The 23,653-nt window shown below is 39.2% G+C and overlaps 1 protein-coding gene across 3 annotated transcripts in view; it reads right to left on the bottom strand.

The window, feature by feature from the left end:
* STRBP (spermatid perinuclear RNA binding protein) overlaps window positions 1-23,653 on the bottom strand; it is a 138,949-nt gene that overhangs the window by 49,686 nt on the left and 65,610 nt on the right. For all 3 annotated transcript variants that reach the window (XM_060101022.1, XM_060101025.1, XM_060101024.1), the window contains exons 2-3: window positions 4,865-5,033; window positions 876-1,096 (exon numbers count right to left, since the gene is read on the bottom strand). In XM_060101022.1, the coding sequence (XP_059957005.1) occupies window positions 876-1,096; window positions 4,865-4,867 (224 nt within the window). In that variant the 5' untranslated portion in view covers window positions 4,868-5,033. The remainder of the gene's footprint in view (window positions 1-875; window positions 1,097-4,864; window positions 5,034-23,653) is intronic.

Raw genomic sequence — 23,653 nt, 5'->3', positions numbered from 1 at the left:
CAGTTAAAGATATCAATTTATTACTACTTTCCCACTATTATCTACTTATCACAGATTTAAAATTGAAAGCCTGAGAAAAAATTCTGTAACTTCTATCCTCAATTTACCAGTTGCAGCCAAAATAATGTTCTTAATCCTATTAATACAATAGAGTCAAACGAGCTACATTTTTCGAAGTAAACCATACAATTATTCCAATCATAGTGACATTGCTCAAAACAATAACTCTAAGCTTAGCAAGGTAAAAAGTTTCCTAGTTATCATTCAGCTTCATCTCATTAATCTCCTACTGTTGTTGCAGCACTGGGAATACTGTGCTATAACTGTTGAAGGATCTGGCTCCCATTAGGCCTTCATTCATTCCACAAATACCCAATGAGCATTTACTATATGCAAGATACTGTACTGGATCCTGGAAATCAACAAGACAGATACAGTCATAAAAACCTTTAGAGTATATTCTCCTGCACTCTCTCTTTCTACACCAGGATTTTTAAATACCTGACAAAAATGACATTCTGTGATTTTCCCAGAGACCAAAAACACTACTATTTATTTCTGAATTTAGGAGGCTGAACCAACAGATGAAAAAGATGACATAGCATAACCTCCAAAAAAGAGAAGTTTTTTTAAAAGGGCTTGGTGCTTGCTCCCTCAAAAGGCATCCTGAACAGGTCTATCTTCTTTTTCTGGTCTAATCATTATTCCTTTCTTGCTTTCCCTGCAAATTTAACTCAGAAAAATTCCACATTTACTTCCCTGTTTACAGTCATATAAATGGGAGAACCCAAAGAACACCAAATAGCAAATGTAACCCAGTGGAACGGGACCCTGGGCATTACAGGACAGCACTACAAATGTCAGGTCACACTCACTTGGAATAGGAGTCTACAGCCTCATCCTTCTTCACTTCTGTCTCACCCTCTGCTTTTGTGCCTTTATTTGTTTCATCCAGCCAATCCGAGACATGTTTAAGAGCACACTCAACAGTAGACACCATATTCTGAACAGCTTCAAGTTCCTCCGGAGATGGATAAATTGTTGAATGTTTCACCATAACATGGCGATCATCATTGGCAAAAGATCTAATAGATCTCTGTCAGAAAATGAAAGGAAACTATTACTTCAATAAAAGAAATGTTACCTGAAAAGGATGACTTACAAATATATTTAAGTCAAGTCATAGCATTAATTGTCAAACTGTTGTGAAACAGTTAACACTGAGACAATGAAAAACTGCTGAAGAAAGGAAGTAAAACCCCATCCTGCCAAACTCCACACCAGAAAATTAGAGATCTTTCATTCATATTTTGGAAGAGTTCACCCGAGTTACATTCAGTATTATGTATATGCCACATTTTAGCTCAATCTATGTGTTTTCAATACCATGTCAAAAAAGGTCATCCATATCACACATCATCTGCAAGAAACAAGATACTTCCTGCTTCGACAGAGTATCTAGAAATGCAGATGGGTGACTCATGATACCCAGTCACTCCTTTCCAAACTCCTGGACACTTCTGCATCTAGAAAAATTGAGATTTTGTAATATAGTAATAACACAAAATACAAAGTTATATGTGAACAAGATAGTAAAACTATGGACCACATTAGAATATTATTTATTATTTGGCGTTCAAACTTTGGTGGGAAGCTTTAATTTTTTAAATAGATTAGTAGGAGATATTCCAAATTCCAGAATGGGGAAAATAAATATTGCAAAAGAATTAATTTTCCAAACTAATTTACAAATGTATTCACATTCTCAATCAAAATCCCCTCAAGATAGATTTACTTTAATACTCAACAAAAATAATTTTAAAGCTCATTTTGGGTGGGGGGAGGGAAGTCATAAGTGTATCAAGAACTATTCTACAAAGGTGGATGGGTGGTACTATTATGCTAAAATAAAATATCAAAAATGTTAAAAGCAATAATTAAAATGACATGCTGGCCCAAAAATCAGTGGAACAGATTACAGCCTAGAAACAGAATGAATTTCATGAAAATTTAATAGAGTAGATCCTTCACACTCATGGGTCACACATCCAAAAACCTTTGAATATTTCCAAATTTACAAATACCATAAAGACACTTGTACCAGTACAGGGCAAAATGAACAAGGAAAACTTAGTGAGTTTCCATAAAGCCAAAAGTATTTGACTTGAAGGGTGGCTACAGTGCCCTAACTTACATGAAATTATGTATGCTAGCAGACAGTAAATATTTTGTTTTAAAGTCTTTACTGCAAAATAATATATTTGCAATGCTTTATCAGTCTTGTCTCTTTTGTTTTTGTTTCAATGTCAATGTTTTAAAATCAGATTAATTTGGACACTAGTAAATTAATACTACAGTATCATTGTCACCTACAAAATGAAGCAAGCTATAACTAAGAAGGTAAGTAATCCTTTGAAACCCTCAATTATTACATAATAAAAGTTACTAAAATCAATCATGAAGCTTTCTTTTTTTCTCGATAAAAGCCATCTCTGTCTAGATTTCTTTCTTGCTCTCAAAGTCCATGACCAGTTTTCCAACTGGAGAAGTCTTCTGCTACAAAGAAAAAAACTTTTTAACCACTTCATGAGATTTACTTATATATCCCAAAATAAGTTAACAAGAAAACAAAAGAGCCATGTAACAAATTGGAGATGCTAGGTTGTTCTAGGGATTATAACTTATTGATAGTTAACTTGCTCTTTAAAAAAAAAATTCCACTAATATTTTAGTTCTGGATGGTGGGGGAAAAATGTTAACTTGAGATATTCTCTGTCATTTAGTTTTTTTTTTTTTTTCGGTACGCGGGCCTCTCACTGCTGTGGCCTCTCCCGTTGCGGAGCACAGGCTCCGGACGCGCAGGCCCAGCGGCCATGGCCCACGGGCCCAGCCGCTCCACGGCATGTGGGATCCTCCCGGACCGGGGCACGAACCCGTGTCCCCTGCATCGGCAGGCGGACTCTCAACCACTGCGCCACCAGGGAAGCCCTGTCATTTAGTTTTATGATGAGTTACTAAGTTACTAAATTAAGTTACTCAGTCCTGCACACTGGCCACACCTTAGGAAAATTACATACTGCTACCTAACACAAACCTTTGGCCTTTCTCTCACAAAAAACATAAAACTGCCAATGTTAAATCCAAGAATCTACTGGATGTGATAGGACAAGCATCATGAAACAGTGATGAAAGAACTGAATGAATGGTATTACCACCCCCAAAAAATAAAGCTACCTTATTTACCCAAATAAACTCCATATTGATTTTAAGTATTAAAAAATTAATTGGAAGAACTATGCAGAAACAGAAAGTTCTCTTTCAAACCTGAGATCTAAGGCAAAGGAACAGGAGAAACTGGAAAACACCTACTGACCAATTAAACTACGTAAACACAAAATTTCTACACCAGACATCTAAAGCTACATTTAAAATGAATAAACTAGGAAAGGAATTTTCATCAACTATGACAAGTAATACATATAAAGCATTTCTTTAAGTTCTAAGAATATCAAGACTATAGTAGATAAATAAGCCGAAAAGGCAAATAATTCATATGGGAAGAAACACAAGTTACAGTGTCATTTTTCACATCTCACCATAAACGTAAATGACAGAGAAAATCCCAAGTTAACATTTTTCCCCACCATACAGAAGTAAAATATTAGTAGAATTCCTTCTTTAAAGAGTAAGTCAACTGGGCTTCCCTGGTGGCGCAGTGGTTGAGAATCTGCTTGCCAATGCAGAGGGCATGGGTTCGAGCCCTGGTCTGGGAAGATCCCACATGCCGAGGAGCAACTAGGCCTGTGAGCCACAAATACTGAGCCTGCGTGTCTGGAGCCTTGCTCCGCAACAAGAGAGGCCGCGACAGTGAGAAGCCCGTGCACCGCGATGAAGAGTGGCCCCTGCTCGCCGCAACTAGAAAGCCCTCACACAGAAACGAAGACCCAACACACCCAAAAATAAATAAATAAATTTATTAAAAAAAAAAAAAAAAGAGTAAGTCAACTAAGTTATAACCTCTAAAACAAATTTTTTAAAAATCAAATCTCATTTAAAGAAATACCATCAGACTTGCTAAACAACATATTTCAAACATACTGATGATTAGTATTTTTGTGCTTTTTCCCTCACTTACAACATCTTTTTTAAGCCTTTTCTCACTTATGGAAAAATTCACACAGCATCCTCCAGAACCAAAATACGAGGAGAAAAATATTCAGCACATTTTACCAATTAAAAAGTTAGGCACCAGATGTTATGACCTCATCTAACGTCTCAAATTCAATTTAAGTATTAACTTTCCACAAAAAGCAAGGTTTCCATGATATTCAGTTCAGTGCCCCCAATACACTCAACACCTGACCCTATTATTTTAAAATTAAAAGCATGTGAAAAAAGGTGTCTTTTTGAGTTAAATACTCACACATTTTATAAACTCCAAACCCTTCATATCACTACTTAAAGGACTGGTTCAGGATTTTTAATTTCCATGGGAAAAAAACTGAGTTTCAGGTAGCAAGCTAGAGAAAAATTACATAATTTCAAGTTCAAGGTCACCTTAGCCATTTGTATCAGTTTGCTAATGCCAGTTTTATTAGAAAATATTATTTATGAGCATTTCTTCCTTTGTATTTAATAATTTACGGCCTGCAGGCTCATGGGGCTCCATCTTGTGGTTTAAAGGGCTCGTAATAAATCTGAACTCATTTGCTTTGCTTAAATAGTAGAATGCCACCTTTAGCTGATACACTGGAGCAAAAAATTACCACCACTGTTTTTCACTTGCCCTCACTGTTAACAGTTCCAACTTTAAGCAACTGAAATCTTTGGTAACTAAATTAAGGAAACATAAATTTTAACCTACCATGGTTTTCTACAGTATTTTAGCTTCTTCTTCCGATCCTTTTCCCTCTTTCTTGTCGTCTTCACTAGACACTGTTTTCTGTGACAGTACCTCCTCATAAGCCTGAGTCCCCTGACAGCTCAGAGTCAATATGGCAAAGGTGTTTGAAGACTTGTTCTCTAGAATACACCTGCAAGAGAAAAAGAAAAACAACGTTTCAAAAATGCTTATTTACAATTAGTTTCATATCAGAGTGCGGAACCCATAAACATGTTATTGACTAAAATGAAACAATCTTTATAGAGGAAAATTACTTCATTTTAAACAAAAACTAATACATCCTTTGAAGGCCTGGGCCCAAGAGCCTAAGATACCGCCAGAAAAATAAGCCTCCTGGTAGCCACAATGTGGCAGCTGGCTGACTTGCACTCAATGAGATGAATACGTTAACAGACACAGATTCATTAAAGAAGTACAACCTGAAAAAGTAATACTACTACTGTTGGCAAAAATGTTGCAATTAACCATGAGATTTTCAACAGAAATTGGCATTAGTCAGATCTATCTGAAAAGTAGATAAGACACCTGAAAATATAACACTGTTGATTGTAACCATGAAGCTTTTCCATTTGATACTGCCATCAGATTTACAGCAAATGTTGGAACCATGTTTCATCTTTAATCACTTTAGCCCTAAAATTCAGAATGCTTTTTTGGCTCTGCTCCCCTAACCCCTAAGAGACCCTACTTCCCTCTCAACCTATATGCACTGTTATGCCAGGCTCCTGAATATTCACTAAATCCTGATTTCATTACCCATGGATGACTCTCACCAGAATCCCACAGTATATTTCTGCCCAGAGGCCTAAACACCATTCTATTACCCCTTTGTTCCACCTTTATAAGATTTTATTCCAGATAAGGTAAAAAATAAGCTTTTCTGAGAACTGAAGTCCTTATATAAGCCCAGTGGTAAAAAACAAAAAAACTAGAGAGAGACCATTAAAATAGAACATATGCCTTACATGGTTATCAGGAGTAACACACACCACAGATATGTAAACACCCACAAAGAAAGAGCTCCCTCTTCATCTCAGTATCTTTCCCTCAAATTTTCCCTTAAATAATGAAACACCCTTTTACTTTTATCTACAATAATTTCCTATCAGTTGCTCTCTTAAAGAAAAAAATCCTTTTTGAATTCTTGGGACCAGGAAAGTTAAAGGTGACATTTAACTCTCCCCAATACTACAAATGAAAAAACAGATCCACATTTATAGTCAAATGATACTCAGTTCTGACCTACATGCAACACTATTCATATCTTATAACCAACTTCCCTGACTCTGACTTACAAAATCCACCTGAAATAAGCTAGTGAAGATTGATTTTTTTTAAATTATGTAACAACTAATAGATAGAACTTACTTTGATTACTACACATATCAAATCAAGGTAAGGAGGGAACACATAATGCTGCAATTCATAGGGTCCTTTTATACAACAAAGTTAAGAAACAAACTAAAACATGATCCTATGGTAAGAGATATCTCAAAGATCCTCCTGTCACTAAAATTATACCTTTTGTATAAAGATTGCACTATACAATTTAGAGTCTTTGGCACTTCCCATTCCCAACCCTACTCCATTCTAGAAGATTCAACCATTCAGTACTTAGCTGTGAATCCTGCAGCCAAAGATTGCTGCACTGATGAGAACTGAACTGAACTGCCCACAGGTGAGAACTGAAAACAAAGTCCACAAGCTGTTCACTATAAAAAGGTAAAACCAGTAAGTCAAACATATTAAGAAAGTTGACTGAAAGCAGAAAAAGAGGGAAGAATGTTAAGTAAAAGCTGATGTAGTGGAGAAACTGTGGATCACCAAGAGCACTTTTCAGTCATCAGTATGGAGAGTAACCACCCGACCTATACGTCAAGAAGCTCTGGGCTCATTCTTGCCACTTTTATTTTATTTATTTAAAATTTTAAAATTTTTTTGCGGGACGCAGGCCTCTCACCACCGTGGCCTCTCCCGCTGCGGAGCACAGGCTCCAGACGCGCGGGCCCAGCGGCCATGGCTTACAGGCCCAGCCGCTCCGCGGCACATGGGATCCTCCTGGACTGGGGCACGAACCCGCGTCCCCTGCATCAGCAGGCAGACTCCCAACCACTGCGCCACCAGGGAAGCCTGCCGCTTTTATTCAACATAGTTTTGGAAGTCCTAGCCACAGCAATCAGTGAAGAAAAAGAAATAAAAGGAATCCAAACTGGAAAGGAAGTAAAACCATCACTGTTTGCAGATGACATGATACTATACATGGAAAACCCTAAAGTTATCACCAGAAAACTACTAGAGCTCATCAGTGAATTTGGTAAAGTTGCAAGATACAAAATTAATACGGAAATCTGTTGCATTTCTATACACTAACAATGAAGTAACAAAAAGAGAAATTAAGGAAACAACCCCATTTACCATCGCATCAATAAGAATAAAATACCTAGGAATAAATCTACCTAAGAAGGCAAAAGATCTGTACTCTGAGAACTACAAGACACTGATGACAGAAACTGAAGATGACACAAACAGAAAGATATACCATGTTCTTGGATTGGAAGAATCAACACTATTAAAATGGCCATACTACCCAAGGCAATCTACAGACTCAATACAATTCCTATCAAATTACCAATGGCATTTTCCACATAACTAGAACAAAAAATTTTTTAATTTGTATGGAAACACAAAAGACCCCGAATAGCCAAAACCATCTTGAGAAAGAACAGAGCTGGAGGAATCAAGCTCCCTGGCTTCAGACTGTGCTACAAAGCTACAGTAATCAAAACAGTATGGTACTGCCACAAAAACAGACACATAGATCAATGGAACAGGGTAGACGGCCCAGAAATAAACCCATGCACTTATGGTCAGTTAATGTATGACAAAGGAGGCAAGAATATTCAATGGAGAAAAGACAGTCTCTTCAGTAGGTGGTGCTGGGAAAACTGGACAGCTGCATGTAAAAGAATAAAATAAGAACATTCTCTAACACCATACACAAAAATAAACTCAAAATGGATTAAAGACCTGTATATAAGACTGGATACTATAAAACTCCTAGAGGAAAACATAGGCAGAACACTCTTTGACATAAATTGCAGCAATGTTTTTTTGGATCCGTCTTCTAAAGTAAAGGAAATAAAAGCAAAAATAAACAAATGGGACCTAGTTAAACTTAAAAGCTTTTGCATAGCAAAGGAGACCATCGACAAAATGAAAAGACAACCTACTGAATGGGAGAGAATATTTGCAAACCATATGATGGATAAGGGGTTAATAACCAACATATGTAAATGGCTCACACAACTCATTATCAAATAAACAAACAACCCAATTTAAAAGTGGCAGAAGAAATGAATAGACATTTTTCTAAAGAGGAAATGCAGATGGCCAACAGGTACATGAAAAGATGCTCAACATAGCTAATCATCAGTGAAATGCAAATCAAAACCACAATGAGATATCATCTCACACCTGTCAGAATGGCTATCATCACAAAGAACACAAATAACAAATGTTGGCGAGGACATGGAGAAAAGGGACCCCTCACTGTTGGACGGAATGTAAACTGGTGCAGCCACTGTGGAAAACAGTGTAGAGGTTTCTCAAAAAACTAAAAATAGAACTACGTTATGACCCAGCAATTCCAGTCCTGGGAATACATCTAAAAAAAACCAAAAACACTAATTCAAAAAGATACACACCCAAATGTTCATAGCAGAATTATTTACAATTGCCAAGATATGGAAGCAACGTAAGTGTCCACCAACAGATGAATGGATAAAGAAGATGTGGTACACATGTATTGGGTTGGCCAAAAGGTTCGTCTGGTTTTTTCCCGTAAGACAGCTCTAGTAGCACTTAGTTGTCTTTAACTTCATTCAAAACAATTTTGTTAGATTGTATGTGATGGCTGTCATATCAGCGTGCATTTAAAAAAAGACTTAAGGGGACACAGGTTTGAGCCCTGGTCCCAGAGGATCCCACATGCCGCAGAGCAACTAAGCCCGTGCACCACAACTATTGAGACTACACTCTGAGAAGCTCACACACTGCAACAAAGAGTAGCCCCCGCTCTCCACAACTAGAGAAAGCCCACACGCAGCAATGAAGACCCAACGCAGCCAATAAATAAATAATTTTAAAAATTAAAAAAATTAAAAACACTTGGAGTTTTAAATAAAGACTTATCAAAATGGGTGAATTTTTGTGTAGCCATTTTAATGCTGAAGATGGAAGAAAAAAGCAACATTTTCGGCATATTATGCTTTATTATTTCAAGAAAGGTAAAAACGCACTGAAATGCAAAAAAAAAAAAAGATTTGTGCACTGTACGGAGAAGGTGCTGTGACTGATCAAACGTGTCAGAGTGGTTTGCAAAGTTTCGTGCTGGAGATTTCCTGCTGGACGATGCTCCACGGTCAGGTAGACCAGTTGAAGTTGACAGCGATCAAATCGAAACAATACTTGAGAACAGTGAACGTTATACCACGTGGGAGATAGCGGACATACTCAGAGTACCCAAATCAAGCACTGAAAATCATTTGCACCAGCTTGGTTATGCTCATCACTTTGATGTTTGGGTTCCACATAGGTTAAGCGAAAAAAACCTTCTTGACCGTATTTCTGCAGCAATTCTCTACTTAAACATAATGAAAACGTTCCGTTTTTTTTTCGGTACACGGGCCTCTCACTGTTGTGGCCTCTCCCATTGTGGAGCACAGGCTCCAGACGCGCAGGCTCAGCGGCCACGGCTCACGGGCCCAGCCGCTCCGCGGCATGTGGGATCTTCCCAGACCGGGGCACAAACCTGTGTCCCCTGCATCGGCAGGCGGACTCTCAATCACTGCGCCACCAGGGAAGCCAAACGTTCCGTTTTTAAAACAAATTGTGATGGGTGATGAAAAGTGGATACTGTGCAATAATGTGGAATGGAAGAGATCATGGGGCAAGCGAGATGAACCACCAACAACCACACCAAAGAAGGTGATGTTGTGTATATGGTGGGACTGGAAGGGAGTCCTCTATTATGAGCTCCTTCTGGAAAACCAAATGATTAATTCCAACAAGTACTGCTCCCAATTAGACCAACTGAAAGCGGCACTTGATGAAAAGTGTCCAGAATTAGTCAACAGAAAATGCATAATCTTCCATCAGGATAACACAAGACTGCATGTTTCTTTCATGACCAGGCAAAAACTGTTACTGTTTGGCTGGGAAGTTCTGATTCATCCGCCATATCCATCAGACATTGAATCTTCGGATTTCCATTTATTTTGGTCATCACAAAATTCTCTTAATGGAAAAAATTTCAATTCCCTGGAAGATGGTAAAAGGCATCTTTGCTCACAGTTCTTTGCTCAAAAATACAAAAAGTTGGGCTTCCCTGGTGGCGCAGTGGTTGAGAGTCTGCCTGCCGATGCAGGGGACACAGGTTCGTGCCCCGGTCCGGGAAGATCCCACATGCCACGGAGCGGCTGGGCCCATGAGCCGTGGGCGCTGAGCCTGCGCGTCTGGAGCCTATGTTCCACAACGGGAGAGGCCACAACAGTGAGAGGCCCACGTACCACAAAAAAAAAAAAAAAAAAACAAAAAGTTTTGGGAAGATGGAATTATGAATTTGCCTGAAAAATGGCAGAAGGTAGTGGAACAAAATGGTGAATATGTTGTTCAATAAAGTTCTTGGTGAAAGTGAAAAATGTGTCTTTTATTTTTACTTAAAAATCGAAGGAACTTTTTGGCCAACCCAATACAATGGAATACTACTCAGCCATAAAAAAAGAACAAAATTTTGCCCTTTGTTGAAACATGGATGGACTTAGAGGGCATTATGCTAAGTAAAATAAGTCAGAATGAAAAAGACAAATACTGTATGATATCACTTATATGTGGAATCTAAAAAATACAACAAACTAGTGAACATAACACAAAAAGAAGCAGACTCACAGATACAGAGAATAAACTAGTGGTTACTGGTGGGGGGGGGACAAAACAGTGGTGGGGGAGTAGGAGATACAAACTATTGGGTATAAAATACAAACTACTGGGTATAAGATAGGCCACAAGGATGTACTGTACAACACGGGGAATATAGCCAATATTTTGTAATAACTGTAAATGGAGTGTAGCCTTTTTAAATTGTATAAAAAATTAAAAATTAAAAAAAAATTTTTAAAAAGCAGCTCTGGGAACTTCAGGGTATTATAGCATAGTGCAATAATTCATGATATCATCTCAGAATCATATTCTGTCGATGCTGTAAAAGGAACTTAGAAATCATCTGGTCCAATTCCACCCACCCCTCAGTTTAAAGTGAACTACAATCAGAGATATTAAAGAAGTCACACAACTAATCAGGGACAAAGCGTGGTCCAAAACCTAAGTCATAGCCCAATGACTTTTCCCTACTATATCTGACTGAAAAAAAAAAAAGCTGTATTTGGTAGACTGTGAGCTGATAGAAACTGCAACACATTTTTAAAGAGTTTCTCTCTAAAAAAATGATTAACTTAGTGGATAAAATTCTGGCCTTGAAATTTAAAAAAAGACTCAACTTCACCATTTAATAGCTCTGTGACCTTAGAAAGTTACGTGACTCAAAATCACTTAATTTCCTTGGGTCTCAGTTTCCTTAACCTATACAGTGAGAAAATATTCCACTACTAATTAACAGCTAACAGTTATGGGACTCACATTCTGTACCAGGCACTGTTCTAAGAGCTTTTGATATATTATTTCATTTAATCCTCACAACAATCTTTTTTTTTTAAATTTATTTGGCTGCACAGGGTCCCAGTTGTGGCACACGGGATCTTCACTGCGGCATGCAGGTTGCGGTGCGTGGGCTCCAGAGCACACAGGCTCAGTAGCTGTGGCGCACGGGCTTAGATGTCCTGTGGCATGTGGGATCTTAGTTCCCCAACGAGGGACTGAACCCGAGTTCCCTGCATTGGAAGGTAGATTCTTAACCACTGGACCACCAGGGAAGTCCCACAACAATCTTAATATCTCCACTTAACATGTAAGTAAGCTAGAGCATACAGAGACAATATAATCTAATGAAAATCACAAAGCAAAAGTACATACCAGAGCTAAGATTCAAACCAAGACAATCCCTTTCCATAATATTTTTGCTCTAAAGGCACTTACACTTATGTTAGTGGATAAACTTTAGCTCTTTCAAAAAATATGTCTAGGGCTTCCCTGGTGGCGCAGTGGTTGGGAGTCTGCCTGCTGATGCAGGGGACACGGGTTCGTGCCTGGGTCCGGGAGGATCCCGCATGCCGCGGAGTGGCTGGGCCCATGGGCCATGGCCGCTGGGCCTGCGTGTCCGGACTCCGCAATGGGAGAGGCCACAACAGGGAGAGGCCCACGTACCGCAAAAAAAAAAAAAAAAAAAAAAAAAAAAAAAAAAAAAGTCTGTGAATTACAAAGGCCATATAGGACACAGGCTTTGGAGTCAGGTCTAGATTCAACTACCAACTTCGTTGCCACTTCACTTCTCTTAGCCAGAGCTTTCTCACCTGTGCAATGAGGGGAACAGTATTTACTTCAAACTAAATGAGACAGGTTATTAAAAATATTGAAGAGTATCTGGCATATAGTATATGCTCAGTATATGGCTTCAGAAGGGAAAAAACGTCAAGTATCAAATAAAATGTTTTGATTATGTATCAGATATACGTTCTCTGATATATATATCAGATATACATTTCTCTGAAAAACAGAGCTCCGAAAAACATTAGCTGTGTTCTACTTATTAAGTAAGAGTAGTTGTATGCAGAGGGTGGGGTGTGTATATATGGGCATGTGTATGCCTGTGTATCACTTTTTTTATTAACTACTATTTTTTCAATTAATAGACATTGTTTTTTTAGAGCAGCCTTAGGTTTACAGAAAAATTGAGTGGGAAGTAGAAAGACTCCCATATACCACTTCTCCCTAACACACACACACACACACACACACACACACACACACACACACACACACACACACACACACACACACACACAGTTTCCCCTATTATTAACATCTTGCATTAGTGTGGTACATTTGTTACAACTAATGAATCAATGTTAATACAATATTATTAACTAAAGACCACAGTTTACATCAGGGTTCATTCTTTGTGTTATACCTTCTCTGAGTCTTGACAAAAGGATTATGACATGCACCCACCATTACAGAATCATCCAGAACAGTTTCACTGCCCTAAAAATCCCAGGCTCCACCTATCTGACCCTCCCTCTTCCAAATGTCACATAGTTGAAATCATACAGTATGTAGTCTTTTCACTAGGCAATATGCGCTTAAGATTCCTCCATGCCGGGACTTCCTTGGTGGAGCAGTGGTTAAGAATCTGCCTGCCAAAGGCAGGGGACACAGGTTCGAGCCCTGGTCCGGGAAGATCCCACATGCCGCAGGGCAACTAAGCTCGTGTGCCATAACTACTGAGCCTGTGATCTGGAGCCTGCACTCTAGAGCCCACGTGCCACAACTACTGAAGCCCACGTGCCTAGAGCCCGTGCTCAGCAACAAGAGAAGCCACGGCAATGAGAAACCTGCGCACCGCAATGAGGAGTAGCCCCTGCTCACCACAACCAGAGAAAGCCCGCGCGTGGCAACGAAGACCCAACGCAGCAATAAAATAAATAAATAAATGTTTTTTTTAAAAGATTCCTCCATGTCATTTCTTTTTATCACTGAAAAATATTCCACTGTCTGGATATACCACAGTTTGTTTATCCATTCACCTACCAAGTTTTGGCAAATATGAATAAAGCTGCTGTAAACATTCGTGTGCAGGTTTTCAATCCATTTGGGTAAATACCAAGGAGTATGACCACAGGATCATATGATGAAACTGTGTTTAGTTTTGCAAGAAACTTCCAGACTGTCTCTCATCCAAAGTAGCTGTACCCTGTTGCATTCCCACCAGGAAAGAATGAGAGTTCCTGCTGCTCCACATCCTCATCAGCATTTGGTGCTGTCAAAGTTTGGGTCTTCAGCCATTCTAATAGGTGTGTAATGGTATCTCACTATCACCTGAAATTGAAATTCCTTGATGACGTATGATGCTGAGCATCTTTTCATATGCTTATTTGCCATGTGTATATCTTCTTTAGTGAGGTGTCTGTTCAGGTCTTCTACCCTTTTCTTAATTGGGTTGTCTGTTTAATTTTATGACTTCTTTGTATATTTTGGACACCAGTCCTTTATGTGATATGTGTTTTGCGAAGATTTTCTCCCAGTCTGGTACTTGTCTTCTCATCCTCTTAAGAGTGTCTTTCATAAAACAGAAGTTTTTAGTTTTAATGAATCCCAGCTTATCAAATTTTTCTTTCATGGATCATATTTTTGGTGGCGTTGTATGTCCTTTTTAACTGACCTTTGAAGGTGAAAGCTTTAGATGTCAGGCTACCCAGCCCACAAAGCTAAGTTTTTGTATGTATGAATACTAGGCCCTTTTCTTAGGAGCAAATCTCAAAACTGGAGAATGACGATGCTTTCTATATTCAAACTATAAAATTTAGTCAAATATTTAGGAATTTTTCTGAAATGAAATTAGGAGAAAATATTAAAAATTAAGGCAAAAAATATTTAAATATACTTACTTTCTTGAAAAATTCCAAATAATGTCTTGTAAACAGTGTGACATAGAATCCAAGAAATTATTTACTCTCAAAATAATATCTGAATAGAAAACTTTAAATTTTGCTAATACTAACATCTGCAACCTCTCCAGAAGGAGCTATGTGAAAATCAAATATCCAGGCTCTACTTCTCCATTACAAAAGAACAATCACATGTCCACTATATTAAAGATGGGCAAATAAAATTAGAAAAAGATACCTCACTGATACGCCAAGAGGATTACTTTAAGATAAAGAGATTTACCAGTAAATACATACTTACTAATTGCCTGTTCTGTAACTTGGTACTGTGCTTGATAGCACAGGGCATATGAAAATGAACCAATTAAGAAAAGAGCAAATACATGTAAATTCAATACTTCCTCCAAATCCCTTCAAATAAACTAAACTTTCCCTACGTGGTGGCATTCAGTTTCTGTACAATACTAATGTGAAAAGAATACTGAATTTCCGTACTGTCCTCGGAAAATTTCCTTTTATTTTCTATATTAAAACGGCACTAGGGGAATGCTAAACTGAAAAACCTATAAATTACATATACCTACTCCAAAAATCCAGCTCTTCATCCCTACCCCAAAACACCTATAATGATGGAAAAGCTCAATCCCACCACATCACTTGAAGCCTTGCAACACTGGGCTCAGGCCAAAAGGTCCCTGCTCAATTAACAGTTTAAACAAGGATGGCACAATGGCTGCAGCCCTAACATAAAATGCACTGTACAAGCCGGCTAGGTCAATCAGAATGCTTTCTGAACACTTACTGTCAGTGAGCAGGATGAAAAAGAGGTTATCAAGTAACCAATCCAAGGAAGTGGTGACAGGAAACCACATCTCCTCACTGAAAGCACACACACTAGCCCTTCCCCATTCCTGATGGAACAGTGACAGAAGTGAAAGAACTCTATCCACCAGTTAGACAACTCATTTGGTTAAAGAACCAAAATTCAGTGCATCTCAACAAATCTTTACTGAGCACCTATAATAGGCCAACCACTGTTCTAGGCACTTAGGATGCATCAGTGAACAAAACAGACAAAAATCCCTGCCCTTGTGTTTAAGTCCAGAGTTGGGGAAACAACCAAAACACAGTAAATGTAAAAACAAGTAATTTAAACAGTATGTGAGAAGGTGTGAGGTGCTATAGAAAAGAAAGAGCAGGGGACAGCCCAAGTACATGCAGGTACTATACAGAGGAGGGTGCGATTTTAAATAGATGGTCAGGCCTCAGGGAGAAGGTGATGTCTGAGCAAACCTTGACGGGGTGAGGGAGGGAGCCATGCAGAGATCTCACGAACGAGCATTCCTGGCAGGGAACGAAGACTGTGCCTGGTCAGATAGAGGCACAGGAGGCCACTGTGGCTGGATGGCTGGAGTAGGCTGGGTGGGGAGAGAAGGGCAATGAGGACTGAGGGTGGGAGTGAGGAACCAGATCATACAGGGCAGAGGTTGGCAAGCTTTTTCTTTAAAGGACCAGATAAAAAGTACTTTAGGCTTTCGAGCCATAAGGTCTCTACTACTCAACTCTGCCTTTGTAGTGCAAATGTAGCCATAACACAGTGTGCAAACAAATGGGTGTGGCTGTATTCCAATACAACTTTATTTATGGGCACTGAAATTTCAACTTCATATAATGTTCATGTCACAAAGTATCAGGTTTTTTTTTAACCATTTAAAAATGTAAAAATCATTCTTAGCCCACAGGTCACACAAAAACAGGCAATGGGGCTTCCCTGGTGGCGCAGTGGTTGAGAGTCCGCCTGCCGATGCAGGGGAAACGGGTTCGTGCCCCGGTCTGGGAAGATCCCACATGCCGCGGAGCGGCTGGGTCCGTGAGCCATGGCCGCTGAGCCTGCGCTTCCGGAGCCTGTGCTCCGCAACGGGGGAGGCCACAACAGTGAGAGGCCCGCGTACCACAAAAAAAAAAAAAAAACAGGCAATGGATCCAAATGTGGTCCAGGGGCCACCGTTTGTCAATTCCTAATATAGGAGGTCCTTCTAGTCATCTTAAGGACTATGGCTTTTACTCTGAGTGAGACACGGAGCCCTTAGAGGGTTCTGAGCAGAGCACTGACAATATCTGACTCATGTTTTTAAAAGATCACTATGCTTGCTATGTTGAAATACATTGTAGAGAGGGCAAGGGTGGAAGGAAGGAGACCACTAAGAAAGTTTAGCAATCAGAGAATAGATATATTCTGAGGGGAAAGATGGCATGTCTTCCTAGTAGAATGGATGTGGAGGGGGAGCGAGGTGGAGGCATCAGGATTGACTTCAAGGTTTTTGGCCTGAGCAACTGAGTTAGGGAAGGTGCAGGGAGAGGCGGTTTGGGGATTAAGAACAGGAATTCAGGTTTGGACATGTTGAGCTTGAGATAATTATTAGATATACAAGTAGGCAACTATAGCATATGAACCTATAGTTTAGAAGAGAGATCTGGATTAGGTTATAAATTTGGTACTTTTCAGCATATAGGTAGTACGCAAAGCCACAAGATCACCAAGGGAGTAGGTGTACTAATGAACGGGAAAATGAGGCACAACTAGACAGAGAAGTGCCTGAGAGATACTAGGAAAACGAAGACTGTGCTGTTCTGAGAGCCATGTAAAGAAAACATAAATGAGGCAAGCCCTCTGAATTCAAAACAGGAAAAGAGATACAGCATGAGAATGGAAATCCTGAGTTTCAGTCCTTGTTTTACTACTAAAGATGTTTATAACTCAAAGATAGGGAAGTCTTGTATACTACTGTGAATAGTTTTGCCATGTTTTACTATTTACAGGAATCTATCCTCTCCTATTCTATCCCCACTTCAGCCCATCTTTGGGGAAAATTTTACTTTGAGAACATCAAGCTCCCCTTCAAAACCTTCAATGATGGGGACTTCCCAGGTGGCACAGGGGTTAAGACTCCGTGCTCCCAATGCAGGGGGCCTGGGTTCGATCCCTGGTCAGGGAACTAGATCCCACATGAATGCCGCAACTAAGCCCGTCTGCCACAATTAAGGAGCCAGCGAGCCGCAACTAAGGAGCCCACCTGCCGCAACTAAGACCAGTGCAAATTAATTAATTAAATGAAATAAAATAATAAATAAAATTTTAGAAAAACTTTCATTGACTACTGAATAGCTAAACAACTGGCATTCCACTCAAATACTGGGTGTCACCAAGGCCCTCCATAATACAACACAAACGCAATTCTGTCCCTGTCATTTCTCTCATCACTGTAGTTCCAGCCAAAAAGAGAATAATGAATCTTCCCCAGAATACCATACCATGTGCTACTGCTAAGCTCCAAGTTAAAGCCTTCCCTTACCTGGACTGCAACCTCTACTCCACTATGATTTGCCCTTGTTCTGTTCATCAAATGTCCATCTCAAATCTACCCTTCCAGGAAGCCTTACCTAACACTCGAGGTTGATATAATTTCTTTTTTCTTTGAGCCAACCAGTCCTTTTTCGACTTCCTTTACGACATTTCTATTACTCAGTTTTAGTTACTTTTATCACAAGCTCCTTAATGAAATTACTTATCTTTATCTCCACAGCACCTACTATCATGCACTGCACTCAGGAGAGGCTCAATAAAAATCTGAATTCAACCCTAGATTTCTCTTTCCTTAGAGAGTGCCATTAACTGTAGAATCCAAGAAGGCTCCATCTGAAATGTCACCATCTCTTCCCATATATTTCCACGGCTGTCATCATCATAGTGACTTACAGGCAATTTCTGACTCTTCTTCCATAAGCACAATTTCCACTGTTTATTTGCCTTATTTCACCCATCTTGGATTAATCCCCCAAACTCCTTCAGGACTTTAGTACTTAGTTCATCTCTAATTCCTGGCATAATTCTTAGTAATTTCCAGAACCACATAGATGATCCTTCTAAAATTCTAAAATCCTTGTATTCTTTTCCTCCAATGTTCTCATCTCCTTTCCTACCCTAGGTACCCACTCCCCACCAGGGCCCATAACCTACTAGCCCAACCACCTTTCAGAGTCCCTCCCCCTTTGCATGCCCTCACTTCTGTCCTTATCCAACTGAAATGACACAATCCATCATCTATTACTGACTTTCACCAGCAATTGCCTTTGTTATCCTACCCTGGCAAAACCCCAACCCTGATCATACCCAACACTCTTAACTATACTACCCCACCAGTAACCCTGGAATGTGGCAGGGGTGAGGGGGAAATCACACAATAGTGCTAATTGGCTCTTTTTTTTTTTTAAGGGTTTTTTTTCTTTTTTTATGTGGACCATTTTTAAAGTCCTTATTGAATTTGTTACAGAATTGCTTCTGTTTTATGTTTTGGTTTTTTGGCCGCGAGGCATGTGGGAGCTTAGCTCCCTGACAAGGGATCAAACCCACACCCTCTGCATTGGAAGGCGAAGTCTTAACCACTGGACCTCCAGGGAAGTCCCAGTTCTTTTTCTAAATTCATGATTTAACCTCAAAAGGCCCAATAATCAACAGTTTCCAAACAGGGGTGGTACTGCAACCCTGGGGGATTTAAAAACGTGAGGTAAAGTTTTCTGGTTGTCACAATGACTAGGTGGGTAATTCTGGCATTTGGTACCCTGGGATGCTAAACACCTGCAACGTCCAAGGAGCCCCATTGAAAAAAAACAAATATTCATTCACTTCCCACTTTCCTAATGATTATTTCACATCTTCTCTTGTCTCATCACATCTGTATTTTCTTCCCATATCCTCGCATTCAACTGGTCATCCTCCTGCTTCCTATTTCATGCAAAATATCAACACTGCTGCATCTTTTCCCATATATTCTTCTTCCTTCTTTCCTGTTTTACAAATGAACTGTCTCTATTCCTATCTAATAGAAATCTTTCCACTCAAATCCTCTAGATCCTATCCCCTCAAGAATATCACTCCAGTAATCACCCCCCTCGTCCCTCTTGAATAACTTCCCTTGACCTCTTGTGGCTGGATTCTCTGCCCCTCTTAAGGCATAATTCTTTGAGTTCACACTTTTGGTTTCCATTTCCTCTCCTCCCATTCTCTCTTAAATTCACCCCGATCAGCCTCTCACCCCAATGCTCCACTGAAACAGCTCTTGTCAAGTCCCATAGGACTTCCATGGAGTTTAATACTGTGAACAAGTCTCAGCCCTCATTTTAGTCAACCTCTCAGCAACAGGTGACACAGCTGACTGCTCCCTGCTTAACCATTTTACTTCCCTTGGCTCCGATCCAGTACACTACCCTCTTTGTTCTCCCCCTACTTTATAAATTACTCTGCCGTCTCCCTTCTTTCTTATATCCACAACCTAAATGCTGGAGTGCCTCTGGACACACACCTCACTCTTAATCTCTTTACTATCTTACACACACTCCCTTGGCAATATTATCCAGGCTTGATGCTTTAAATACCATGTGTACACCGAGGACTCCCAAATTTATATCACCCTGAGTTTCAGACTCACATTCAAGTATACAATCAACATACCCACCTAGATGTCTAATAAACATCTTAAACTTAATATGTCCCAAACCAACTCGTGACCTTCTCCCTCAAAAAAACAAAACTAAAACGAGCTTTGCTACTCACTCCCAGTCTTCCCTCTCTCAAAAGAAGGCAAATACCCCATCCTACAACAGCTCATGCCAAAAACCTGGGGGAGTCATCCTTGACACGTCTCTTCCTCTCACATCCACATCTGATCCATCACCAAATCCTTCACTTTTACCTTGTTCTCTTGCTTCCCCACCTCAGCAAGAGTAACCAGTGTTCCCTTTAAAATTTAAATTATGTCATGTCACAGCCAAGACATGAAAGCAACCTAAATGTCCACCAACAGACAAATAGATAAAGAAGATGTGGTACATATATACAATGGAAAATTACTCAGCCATAAAAAAGAATGAAATAATGCCATTTGCAGCAACATGGATGGACCTAGAGATTATCATACTAAGTGAAGTAAGTGACACACAGAAAGAGAAATATCATATATATCACTTATATTGTGGAATCTAAAAAATGATACAAATGAACATATTTACAAAATAGAAACAGACTCACAGACATAGAAAAAGTTATGGTTACCAAAGGGGAATGGTTGGGGGGGAGGGATAAATTAGGAGTTGAGATTAACATATACACACTACTATATAGAAAATCAGGGACTTCCCTGGTGGCACAGTGGTTGAGACTCCACACTCCCAATGCAAGGGGCCCGGGTGCAATCCCTGGTCAGGGAACTAGATTCCACATGCATGCTGCAACTGAGAGTTCCCATGCCACAAGTGGGGAGCCAGCAAGCCACAACTAATGAGCCCATTGGCCGCAACTAAGACCTGGCACAACCAAATAAATAAATTTAAAAAATATTTTTTAAAAAAATTAGTCAACAAGGACCTACTGTATAGCACAGGGAACTCTACTCAATACTTTATAATAACCTATATGGGAAAAGAATCTGAAAAAGAATAGATATATATGTATTCATAAAACTAAATCACTTTGCTGTACACCTGAAACTAACACATTGTAAATCAACTACATCCCAATATAAAATTAAAATTAAAAAAAAAATTAGGTCATGTCATTCCTCTGCTCAGAACCCTCCAATGCTTCTGGTCTCTGAGTAAACACCTCATAATGGCCTATAAATCTCCAATAATCTGATTCCCATTAACTTCTTGGCCTCATCCCCCACCCTCACTCACTGTGTTCCACCCACACTGGTATCTTGCTATTTCTCAAACAAGGCACACAATTCCCCACCCTTGGAACCTAGCTAGTTTACCCCTGACAACCACACAACTCCTCTTACTTCTTCAGGTGTCTGCTCAAATGTCACCTTATCATATAAGCCCATCCCTGATTACCCTATATAAAATAGCAGGCCCTCCTCCAGCACACCTCTGACCCTGTTCTCTCCATAGGATTTACTATTGCCATATGATATCTTTACTTTGCTTACTTTTTGTTTTGCAAACATAGAACAATACCTGGCACAAAGGAGAAACTCAAATGAATTTCTCAAAATATTTTCTCATATAGCATCACATTCAGTGCTTACAACAGCCCTGAAAAGTAGTAAAAAACAGAATGGTATAAATTTCTTTTTTTTAACTTTTTAAATGTGAAAGCACAAATATACAAAGATGTTAAATGATTTGTCTATGATCACACATTGGCAGAGCTATCCCTAGAACTCGGGTTGGGTCTCCAGCATCTTTACGATTCATATCACCGTGTCCACAAGCAAATCAAAGAGCAGGTATATATTTAATTTTGCACAGTGATCTTTAAAAGATCTAGTCCTTTAAATCACCATTAAGCATGAAGTAGCACCTGAACTATAAGTGCCTCAGTACCTATTAACTGCCTTCTCACTAAATGGCTGTGATAGAGGTCATCAGAGTATCTTTAGAATTTACAGATCTGGTGACAATTCTGATCGAAAGAAAAAAGTGGTAATGAATGTGCCAAGAAACAGTATTCTCTGCCCTACTGTGCCCGCTGCAGCACACTTAACACTGAAGGGAAAACCAGCACCTTGGTAAACAAGGTTCAAACATTGTCTTTGGTTCCCAAAAGACTTTTTGTTGTTATTCTACACGACAGAGCATCACAAAGAAACCATATCTGAAGATAGAAAGGACAAGATTATTTCTCTTAATTAGTTAGGTTTGCAAAATGACATCAGAACCTGCAATCTAGTAATAAACAAGGAGTAATGTTAAAAACTACCAACTTTAAAACAAAAAGAAGTCTTTTTGTTTTCACCTTAGCAAAATAAACAATAGGTCTTGAATGCCAAAAAAGTACACAGATTCACCAAGTATTACAGCAATACAGAAAATATTTCACATACAACAGTGCTAAAAATGAAGAACTATATTAATTCCTCAGTAATATAATAATTTAATTTCCAGCCTCTTGCCAGCACTCATTCTCCCTTTCTGGCATCCTCTGCCACAGTTGGAAACTGTGTATCTAGGTCAGAAAAGACAAGCAGCTTTTCAGAACAGCTCAGTATCTTTGGCACAAGTGTTGATATTATAATTCAACCCTTTCACAAACTCCTTTTAAAATACAACCTGTTGTAAATCACAAGATTAGTACTGTACAAACAGTACAGTAGTCTGATATTTATGAAAAGCCACTGGAAGAAGTACTTAAATGCCAGATTTAGAAAACTGATGAAAAACATGAGACAGGCAACACAATGTAATTAGTGTAAGAGCAATGGATTTAGGGTCAGAAGATCTACCTTCTAATTCCAACTCTGCTACAGTGAGCTGGCCAATTTTAAATAAATTTCAACCTCTCTGAGCCTCAATTCTTTCATTTATAAAGTAAAAGGGTTAGACTACACCTAGATTATTTTATAGGTACCATCTGTTTAAACATGATTCTATGAAAAACCAGAAATCTAACAGTACACTTTATATGACACTGCTTAAATATATTCCTTAAAAGTATGTATTTTCACAATGTAATCATATTTTAAATAGTGTAGATAAAACAAGAAAACAGGTATTTGGGAAAATTTGAATGCTGAATATTTGATAACATTATGGAATTATTTCTGGAGGGTGATAATGGTATTGTGTGGTGACAATGGTATTGTGGGTTTCTTTTGGGGGGTTAGGAGATATATACTATATAAAGATTAGTATATACACTAAAGTATTTACAGATGAAATTAAATGAAAATCTGTGATCTCTAAAATAATGTAGTTGAGGGGATGAGGGAGAATGAAATAAGGCCTGCCATATGTTAATAATTACTGAAAATTGATGATGGAGGTTTTCTCTATGGTTCACAGGGGTTCTCTCTACTTGTACAGGTTTGAACATTTCCATAAGAAGGTTTTTAAACAGGAATAAATTTATCAAGAATCTCAACAACCGGGCTTCCCTGGTGGCGCAGTGGTTGAGAGTCCGCCTGCCAATGCAGGGGACATGGGTTCGTGCCCCGGTCCGGGAAGATCCCACATACCACAGAGCGGCTAGGCCCGTGAGCCATGGCCGCTGAGCCTGCACGTCTGGAGCCTGTGCTCTGCAACAGGAGAGGCCACAATAGTGAGAGGCCCGCGTACCGCAAAAAAAAAAAAA

This window comes from Mesoplodon densirostris, chromosome 6 (genome assembly GCF_025265405.1).
Source record: "Mesoplodon densirostris isolate mMesDen1 chromosome 6, mMesDen1 primary haplotype, whole genome shotgun sequence".
Classification (NCBI taxonomy): domain Eukaryota; kingdom Metazoa; phylum Chordata; class Mammalia; order Artiodactyla; family Ziphiidae; genus Mesoplodon; species Mesoplodon densirostris.
This window is presented reverse-complemented; position numbering and strand designations above follow the sequence as displayed.